Source organism: Galeopterus variegatus, unplaced genomic scaffold (assembly GCF_000696425.1).
Source record: "Galeopterus variegatus unplaced genomic scaffold, G_variegatus-3.0.2 Scaffold8758, whole genome shotgun sequence".
NCBI lineage: Eukaryota > Metazoa > Chordata > Mammalia > Dermoptera > Cynocephalidae > Galeopterus > Galeopterus variegatus.
Window position 1 is genome coordinate 38648 of NW_007734869.1, and position 10878 is coordinate 49525.

General features: G+C 43.1%; 1 protein-coding gene across 1 annotated transcript in view; it reads left to right on the forward strand.

The window, feature by feature from the left end:
- Window positions 1–285, forward strand: part of LOC103608737 (forkhead box protein I2-like) — an 820-nt gene extending 535 nt beyond the window's left edge. Inside the window, exon 2 of the mRNA XM_008593138.1 lies at window positions 4–285. Within this exon, the coding sequence (XP_008591360.1) occupies window positions 4–285 (282 nt within the window). The remainder of the gene's footprint in view (window positions 1–3) is intronic.
- The last annotated feature ends 10593 nt before the right edge of the window (window positions 286–10878 follow it).

The window sequence follows — 10878 nt, forward strand, 5'->3', positions numbered from 1 at the left end:
GAGGCCCCGGGCGCGGCGTCCCCGGACCCGCAGGCCTCGCCGTCCCCGCTGGCACCCGAGGCCGCCGCCTGCTTCTCCAGCTTCGCCTCGGCCATGGGCGCCCTGACCGGCGGCCTTGGCACCTTCCCCAGGGGCCGTGCAGGTGACTTTTCTTTCGGGACGGTCACCGCCCACGGTCCTCAGACCCCTGGCCCCGTGTCCAGCTTCGCCCTTGGCCACCCGACGGCGGCCACCAGCTTCCGCGTCAGTCACCTCGTCTACAGCCGGGGAGGAACCGAAGTTTGAAGAGAGGCTGGAGACTGGCCCGGGCGCCCTGTCCACAGGTGCTGAGCTGAGGCCCCGGGTTCCCCCTGGTGACAGTCCTGCGTGTTGGCGACGCAGCCGTCAGTGCCACAGGAGGGAGAGCAGAGCTGAGCCGAGCGGCACCTCGGGCTCCGGAGTGACTCGCCAGCCGAGCGCCCCTCATCCAGGCGACCTTACAGACCGGGAGAGAGGGCGCTCGGAACCTGCACTCTCCAGGGATCTGCCACGAAGGGGCGCCGGGCTGGCGCTCAGCTCTGGCGTTTTCGAGGGGAGCCTGGCAGACCCCGAAGAGCCTTCTTAGTGCTGGTGAAAGTGGACTGCAAGAGCGGTCCCGAGGCCCAGCCGTGGCCGATTTTCACCCCGCCCAGCCAGGCCGTCCTGGCTCAGTGCCTTCCCTTGGTGGTCCAGGCAGGCGGCCAGGGGATCAGGAGCAGGAGTGAGTGCTGAGGGTACCTGGGACTATAGGGGCTGGGGAGCATGGAGGAGGGGATAAAGCTGCTCAGGCCGGGAGGGGTCTCAGGGGATACAAGCTTCCTTTCCTGTCATTCAGCTCCTGGCCTAGATGATCCTTCTCTAGGACCAGGCTTCTCCCAGGACTCTGCCATCCCCGCCAGGAGCAGTGCGTACCCCCTGGGAATCCAGTTTGCCCCTCACCCCACCCACACTCATACTTGCTCAGGTGAGGCAGGCAGGTGGCCATACCTATTTTGATCTCTCTCTTCTCTTGCTCCCTCCCCAGCCCCATTTTTGGGCCGGAGCTGCCCCCTCATGCAGAGCTCCTGAGCAGCAGCCTCCTGTGTGAATTTAACACACACACCTGTCCAAAACCCTCTCCCTCATTTGTATTTATGGAGAGGGTATCTTTGTGCCAGGCAAGGAGCCCACAGTCACTGGGAAGAGGAATTTAGGCATTGGCACCTCCCCAAGGTCCTGGGGGCCTGTCTGTTTGCTGCCCTTTGTCTTCATGGCATCCTGCAATCCCTGGAGATGCAGGGTTAGGCAGGTGCACCCACATCCCCTGTGCTCTGTCTTCCGTGGAAGAGAGGGAGAGAGGATGCTGTTAACTTGGAGTGGGTGGGCAGGTCTGGCGAGCCTAAGCTCTCGCTTCAATCAGGGCTGTACATGTTCCATGGTTAACTCCAAATCTTCCTGCTGGGCCTGGGGTGTGTGTGCGTGTGCACGCGTGTGCATGCGTGTGCGTGCGTGTGTGTGTGTGTGTGTGTGTGTAGCAGAGGGAGGGTGAGAAGCTGGGGAATGGGGAGGGAACAAGCCATGAGTTGGGTCATGTATTTCATGGTGCTCTGGTGGCGCTGGTTCCTAACTTTTCAGTGTGGCATCTATGCTGCTGCCTGCCTGGAGGAGGTGAGCAGTGTGCTGGTTGTTTGGGAGGTCATGATGTTGCTTCACCAAACTTGCAAGCATCCCATAATCTCTTTTGGGAGAACACTCCCCAAATGTAATACAATTAAAGAAGGCCTGGAACATTCCCCAAATGTAATACAACTAAAGAAAGACAGGTGAAAAAAAGAGATTTCTTTGCTTATAAACAAAAGAATTTTATCTCTGAGCCTATTTTAGTAGAATAAAATGCTAAAACTAAACATCAATATGTGTAGCTTGCACGTATGTGCTGTTTTGTAAAAGAATTCCACCCGTCACCAAAATCCTCAGTTTAGACTGCATTTGCCAAAAACTTGAAAAGAAAGAATTAAAAAAAATTAATTTGACAACAGTAGGAAAACACAATGTAGAATTTGACAATTAATGGCGCTTTCAGAAAATTGTTTCACAAATACTTATATAAACATCGTGTATCACAGCTGAATGACTGGTACATGTTGTTCGTTTTTCTGTTAAAAATGAGAAAAAAATACTTTTAAAAAAGATTTTCAACTTTGGTTTATGTGCCTAAACATCAGTTTTTGGTATTTAGAAGTTGTCCATCCATTCAAGGCTTTAGAGCATTGATAATTAATGGTACAATCAAATGGATGAAATCTTCATGAGAAAAGCACACTTAAATATAATTCCAGTAGTGCAGGGTATTTGGAAATTGGTGGCATCAGATGCCAAACAGAATTCATCCCTCCTCCATAATAGCCCATGTGTCTAAATGTGTGTTCGAGGGCCCGGGCACACAGGCCAAAGTATAGTTTGTGGGCCCAGGCACAGTTAGAGTCAGACTCATCCCAAACAAGTATTTTCCCAGAACAAAGACACTGCTGATGTCAAAATAAGAGCAAAGCAGTTCGTAACTGCTTTGTAGTTAAATACTTTCTTCTGGCCAGGACTCAGTGAATTTGATCATAGTTCCTAAAGCAGGCTGCACGTGGGCAGACCTGGGTAGTGTCGCAGGAGGCCAGAAGGATGCCCTAACCCAGGGCTCAGAACCTGTGGTGGCATTCAGGCTCTGTCCCTTTGTTGCCTTTGAAATCATGAAGCCTATAGATGATTCAAATTATTTTTAAAGTAGTTGTGAGTCTCCGACCAAAGGAGTGCGTCTGCATGATGTTATGGGCACAAGACGGTATGCCTCTGCAGTACCCAATTCTTAGTCTGAATAAACAATGCAGTGGTGTTGAGTAGTTTCAAATGTAGAAACGTTTCAAAATTCAGAGTGGAAAGATGATGAAAAATGCCAGAATATCAGATTATTAGTAATTCTTTCCATTGCTAAAAGCAGTAGTAATTTCCAGGTGACTGAAAACCAAAGAACATAATAATAAAGTAAATTATAATCTCCCCTGGAAACCTGTTGGTCATTGGGGGAAGAAGAATCTCCACACAAAGAACCACTGATGACAAAGATTCATTATTTGTTTAAAATGTTTTTAAGTGTGTAGTAAGTAGTGTTTTAAAAAGTAAACATTGGATTTCAAGATATGAGTTTACATTTCACATACTGATCAAACATTGAGTATGTTTATGTATAATAAACAGTTTATTATCCCAATGCTGCCTTGGGATATTAATCAACTTTCAATCTTTAACTTCCTAAAGTGTACCCATTGCAATCAAGTGGCATTCTTCTCTCAGGAAAATAACATTACAGTAAGTAATATAGAATTATTAACATTACAGAGTTATTATTATTCAGTGAATCAGGAAATTAGAGTTCATCCCATTTTGCAGATAGAAAAGCTGAATCAAAAAGCTAAGTGATCTCTAGAAGCTCATCTGATGAGACATAGAAAGGACTCCTGATACACATGTAGTCTTCATGTGGCCCGTGTTCAGAAATGCACATAGATGCACATATGCACCCATACGCACAAATACACAATCACACGCACACACAAATACCCACATCACAGCTCCCTGTCTTGGTCAGGATCGTCCAGGGAAAAGCCACAGATCACAGCACCTACCCTTGCTGCTCAAAGGCATAGTATTTTCAAGTAATACTGTGATAATATTATATTTGCATTCAGAATTCAACTTCAAGTGAAAAAGGGACATGCAGAAACAGAGTGCAATAGAGGTTGAGTCACATATATCCTAATAAAATGTGATTTGTTCAATAAATCTGAGTACCAGCTCTGTACCCAGCTGTGTGTCAAGTCCTGCAGTGAATCACCTGGGCCCGCAGCTGCTCTCTAGAGTGCAATAGAGGTTGAGTCACATATATCCTAATAAAATGTGATTTGTTCAATAAATCTGAGTACAAGCTCTGTACCCAGCTGTGTGTCAAGTCCTGCAGTGAATCACCTGGGCCCGCAGCTGCTCTCGCAGAGCCTCGGATGGTTGAGACAAAGACAAGCGACTGCAGGATGGACTTTTGGCTCCAAAATGATGACTTTAAGCTCAGGTCAATAAACCATTTCATTTGTGAACACACAAGTACCATATTGTGTGCTTTAAACACACTTGTCTGTGTTCTGCACACTCTACTAACTCAAGAAGTCTTTGTTTGATTCTCAGCTTCATGACTTCACTGTGGTTTAGGCAGGGAGCCCAGCACCATCCGAGCTGGAGCAGGTTTCTCCACAGCAGCATTTAGGAAACTTAACCTAAACCTGTCCCCTTGATAGAAGATCTGTCATCTGGTGGTAACAGGAGACAGCAACTAATGTGACTAGACAGCAACTAATGGCCCTGCATCCATGGATTGAAATTTTCTTTTAATCTAATTTAAATTTTCTAACCAACATTATTTAAGGCTAACTGCCTGGTACTTGTGATAAACTGCTTTCTTAGGTTAGCATTCATAGTGGCTGAACACAAAGATTTGGAAATATCCCTAGTTTCACTCAATTCATGGAGGGAAAATAAATAGTATATTAAACTGGACCTTCACCAAAAATAAAAATAAAAATCAGAGTTGTATTCCTGCTTTAATCTAGAGCAAATTAAACCTATAAATCATGGAGGCTTTTTCTACCCCCAAGAGTCACCCGTTCATCCACCAGATGGATTGAACATCACAGTGTCAAGCATCTGACTCTGGCAGGTGCTTAATGCACTTTATTTCATTAAGCCTTTTCAACATCCCAATGAGGCAAGTATTATTACCCCCATTTTACTAATGAGGAAACAGGCTCAGACCAGTTACGTGACTTGTTTCCCAGAGGCCACAGGTGATACTGAGCTGTATCAGCTGGAACTTACCTATCCCTTACCCCTGGCTTCCCTTCCTCCCACTTCACCTTCAGGTCCTAGAGAGAACTCACTTTTCTAGGAATCTTTCTCTGGCAGTCCAAGTTCAAATTACATGCCCCTTTGGTGTGCTCCTGCAGCCCCCCAGATGTACCACATTGCACTCTCCAGAAGGCAGAGTACCTCCCTGCGTCTTTCCCTGTGGTCTCTGTGGGAAGGAGCCTACCTGACTTGTTTCACAGTAGCATCCCCAGTGCCAGGTGGAGCACAGACAGGTGCAAGCAGCTGAATGAACGAATGAATGAATGAATGAATGGAGTGCATGCATATGTGAATGAGTGGGTACAGTTACACCTTAAACTTTCACCTCCCACTCTGGCCCCCAGTCTCCTGTGATGGGTCCGATTCCTCCTTACACAGGGCCAGGCATTCGGCTGGACCCTAGAAATACAACGATGCATGAGACACAGCCCTGGAAACACCTGCCTTTGAGCACCCTGTGCTGGAGGGCTGTGTGCCATGCTGGGGGATTCAGAGGGGCGTGGAGCTGGGGATAGGAAAATTCAGAGGTGTAGTCGACAATGAGGCCAATAAGGTGTGGTTGTAAGTTTCACTTTGAACATTAAAGCAATCATAATAATGCGAATTATGTCCTAGAGAATCTAGGTTGGTACCATCATGAGCACACCTTGATGAGCGATTAGATATGTTTACCTTCATGTGAGGGGTGACTGCTTATTAGCCAAAGATATCCAGGCATTTTCCAGACCACCCTTCCCCTTCAGCCCCGTGCTCCCTCGATCTAAATCCCCTCATCTAGGACAGGGTTTAGCTCTCAAGCAGGCAGGCAGAATTTGAGGATGGATATTGAGTCCTGCTTCTGTGTTCTTCCGTAGGGTCTTGGCCCAAGCAGAGTGGGAGAAGTATAGGATGTGTGCACTATTGATAATTTTTACAGTCTTCTAGAAGTGCTGAGGGGTCTGCCTGTCCCCAGGAGCCTAATCCATCCCGGTCATCCATCACCTGTACTTAGGTCCTCACTTGTGCACGCACCAGAGGTTTGGATGTGCCTAAGGCTCCATTAATGTCAGCACTTGAACCAAACTATGCTGCTCCCTTTGAATAAGCCTCATTTTGTTGGGCTGAGAACACTTTACTGTGAGAAGCCTAAGGGCAGGTTGGGTTAGAGGGAGATGGACTTGTGGAGTGAGTAGAATTGATGCTTTAATGAAAGGTTTCTGTTTCAGGATTCTTGAAAAGTTTAATTCTTTATGTAATTCGGAATGGAGTGGGACTGCTTCATTGCTTTACTTACATCGCCTTCTTTGCTTTTTTATTTTTTACTTTTTACTAAAGAGAATAGATCACATCATATATTTTAATTGGTGGAAATTAAAAAAACAATTTGGCATGTCGTTTAAATAATGCAACATCTAGGAAAGAAATTACAAGGGAAGCGGATGTACGGTACAGCAGGTTTCTCCACAGCAGCCTTTAGGAAACTTGGAAGAGGAAAAAACTTTCAAAGAGTCATTTTTTATGTAATTCTTAAGAGATATATTGCCTGTAGCAATTTTATTTTTGTCGTTCCCTATTGCTTTAATGTTTTCTACAATGCCCTGGTTAGTATATATAATACCTGAAAGAAACATAAGAAATATAAGAATCTGTAACAATAATACTTTTTAAATTAACAAGATTATTTCTTTCATCATTGACAGAATTATTTTTATTTTCAGGCTTTGAATGTGTAAGTCTCCATATCTGTGCATTCATTACAGGAACAAAATTAAAACGAGATTTATAACAGGAAAAACGCATACATTTTCTTTTTTTTTTTTTTTTTTAAAGATGACCAGTAAGGGGATCTTAACCCTTGACTTGGACATACATTTTCTTTCTTTTTTTTTTTTTTAAAGATGACCAGTAAGGGGATCTTAACCCTTGACTTGGTGTTGTCAGCACCACACTCACTCAGTGCGCTAACCGGCCATCCCTATATGGGATCCGAACCCGTGGCCTTGGTGTTATCAGCACCGCACTCTCCCGAGTGAGCCACAGGCCGGCCCAAAACGCATACATTTTCAAGTAACTTTGCAAGATGGATGTTTCCACATTCTGACCTGTCTGGAAGGACCCCACTCTTGAGCTCAGATTTCACCTGGGTTCATTCATACAGCAACCTCAGAGTTCCCTGGATGGTCTAATGGGGTGTCCATACTAAAAGGACTTTTAGCATAACTGAGTGTAGAGTGACGAGTTGTTGCTGAGATGTCACATCCAGTCCACCATCCTGAAGACCAGTCTTCCACAAAACCAGACACAGTGCCAGGGCCCTTAAGAAGTGGAGATGTTCAGTGTAGAGGTGGTCATGTCAAGTGCTTTATAAATGCTCTTGCACAACAGACTAAGTGAAATCTCCAAGATAAAGCAAAAGTGCAGAGCTGGAGATTTTCATTCATAAATACAGAGGCCCATAGCTGAAATGAACCTGTTTGGCTTGAGTCAAGTTAGGGTGATGCCCTTTATTGAGCACCTACTGTGAGTGGAAACTTTATATCATGATTTCTACTAAAAGCCAACAGTTAGTGTGGGTATTACTAGCCTAGCTTCCCAAATGAGAGTATATGGCTCAGAGAGGTTAGTTGACTTGTCCAAGGCGGGTGGGAAGGACCAAAATTTAAAGCCAGACTTGTCTGACCCTAAAATCCATGTTTTTCCCAATGTTTGCACCGCCTTCCTATGTAATAAATGGAGATGGCTGGGAAACGCTGTATTCTTAGTCTTAAAGCTCTGCTTAGAGAACTTAATACACTGTGTTCCATTCCTGTGAAAGATCAGATACAGGATAGAAACGTGACTAACTTTGGACTTTATTATAAACGAACGTAATTTAGTAAGTATGGTTCACAAAATAGAAATATGGCTAAATTTGTTCTTTATTATAAAAATATAATTTAGTAGGTATGATTTTTAAATTTAAAGGAAACCACTAAATGAATACCATCTGTAGGTTCCGAACAGGAGAAAGGGGACAAAAAAATTGCAGCAGGAAATTCAAAATTATTTATCATTTCTGGCCCACCCCCTGCTATGACTGGTTTTTACATTGTTTAATGGTTGGAAAAAAACTCCAAAGAAGCATATTTCACGACATATGAAAATTAAACGAAATTAAAAATTTAGCTCTCATAAACATAGTTTTGCCAGAACACAGCATGCATATTCATTTACGTGCTGTTCATGGTTGCTTCAGTGTTGCATATATGGAATTGAACAGCTGAGTCAGAGACCAAGCATGGCCACACACACCGTAAATCCCAGTGACACAGCTACAGCACAGTGTCTCGAGGGCCCCTTGTGCTGACATACCATGATTTTTTCCCCATTACCAGTATAAACCCATCGTATCAAGACAGGAAAAGAAGAAAAAAGTGGACTTCAAATCTTGCAATTTTAAGGCGTGGTAGAGTGTGGATTATTTTGTTACCACATTTTAAGCACCCACCATAGTATTCCTTCCTCCTGAAAACCATGGGGAGGAAAATCAGAAAATTTAAAACTACCTCATCACAGCAGAATTGTTTTACAAAAATAAGAAAATGAAGATGAGGCTGCAACCAAAGTAAGTTTCCACGTGTCTCATCTGTTAGCCAAGCAGGGAAAGCTGTCTACTCATGGTGAGTTAATTACGGCGTGTTGGATTGCAGCAGTCAAAGAAATGTGCCCAGAAAACGTCCCCCGCAAAACATAAACTTGTGTAAGGCTATTATCTTTTTGTCTTCTACTTTGTCGGGCTATAATTTTATGTTATCATTTGAGTGTCATCAATAAAGATTTTGTGGAAATTTGTATTCTCTGTTTTTATGCAAGTATCACAACACGACCTTGCTTTTGCCCTTTGGACCACGAGCGTGAAATGTTTACCATCTGCCCTTTATAGAAAAACGTTGCTGACCCCTGACCTGTCAGATGACAGCAATGAAGAAAGGGAAAGAATATTTAACAGCAAACATGAATAGATGGGAGAAATAAGTCCAAATTCATAATTAATCATAACAAATGCAAATGGTTAAGTTCCTCTAATAAAGATAGAGGATCGGACTTACATATTTTTTAATCTAGCTGTAAGATGCTGACAAGAAATAGACCTAGAATAAAACCTCAAAGAAAATTGAAAATAGAGATAGAAAAAGGCTTGGTAGACAAATTTAACCAAAAGAAAGCTATAGCAATGTTAATAAAAAGAAAAATAGAATTTAACTCAGAAATATTAATATGAATGGAGACAAATTAACATAATAATTAAATAATTGACCATAAAAAGATATGCAACCAACAATGTGGGCTCACGGGAATAATGAAAAACTGACATAAATAAATAAATTCAACAAATCCACAGAGTAGGTGATTTGAATCCAAAAAAATCTAGTAGATGAAGCAGATAAAAAAGAGAAAGATTAGTAATGTTTTAAATTTGAACATCAAAGTTACCAGACTTGATATTGTAGATATAGAGTCATGTGCCAGATATGATAATAATATACATTCTTTACAAATAAAATGTAGTGTTTGTTATATTTTATAAATTAAGCACACACCAGGTCACAAAGGGAAATCCAAATGATCAAGAAACTTTCTCATATAATGTTCTCTGATCACAATTCAGTTTAATTAGAAATCAACAATAAAAGATCATTTAAAATGTACTAACAAAAATTCTTAAAATTCTTACCTTAAATTCTTAAAAGTTTCATGGGTTAGTGAGGGAATAGAAATGAACAACCGTTAAGTACTTATGAGATGGTTGTTAGAAGTAAATATTTAGCATTACAATTATTTAATGAATTTATTTAGAAAAAAGATGGAATACAAAAATAATTGAGTTATGTATTGAGTAAAAGAAATAGTAGAAATAAGAGGGTATTTTATTTAGAATATTTAGAAATAATAGAAAATAGAGATGATTTTAAGGAAATGTGAAGGAAGGAAATCATAACAGTAAGAATAGACTAACTACATAAAACAATAGTGATGTTAAGCAAAGCTAAGTCCTAGTTTTTTGAAAAAATGAAGAAAGCAGGCAGAATGTCAGAAAGACAGATGGAGAGGAAAAGACAAACCAGTGAACGGTGTTAAGGAAGGTGGCAGGCTCAGCCCCTTCTGCTGTGCTGCCCTGGAGGCTGGTGGCACTGCAGCCGACCCCACACATGTACCCTGTTGCTCCGCCGTCTCTCCCTGAGGACCCCAGCGGTGTCCCCTGTTATTTCAGCTTGCTTCCTGACAGAGCACGTGATGCCAGAGTTTGTTTCTTCAAACCCTACGTCACTCCTGAGCTCCAAACCTGTATGTCCAACTGCCTAGTGGATGTCCCCACAGCCACCTCCAACTCGACCTGTGTGACACAGAGCTCATCATCTTAGAGAGTTTCCATATGAGGTGGGAACCACAGATGGAGTTAAGCACTGGGAGGCGAGGCAGCGGCCTGTGTCACAGGAAGGGGACAACTACCCAAGTGCTGACTCCAAAGAGAAGGAGGAGGAAGAGGAGTTTAAAGCCAGTTTTAATTTTGCTCAGTGTTCAGTGGCTGCGTGTTTACATGCAGCAGAGGGGACAACTACCCAAGTGCTGACTCCAAAGAGAAGGAGGAGGAAGCGGAGTTTAAAGCCAGTTTTAATTTTGCTCAGTGTTCAGTGGCTGCGTGTTTACATGCAGCAGATAAAGGTCCAATAGAAAGGGCAAAGTGAAAAATAGAGACAAGAGAGGGGACAATAGATGGAGAAAGTCCCTGAGAGAGCAGGAGGCTGCCTGGAACACAGGGCAGGGGCTGACCTGTAAGAGGAGAGGGCCACCTCCTCCTTGACTAGCGGGAAGGAGACACAAAAAAACAAACAAACAACAACAACAAAAACCCCCCCAAAAAACCAGGGGAGGGGGGGAGAGGAAGATATAACAACCACAATTATTATTATTGTTATT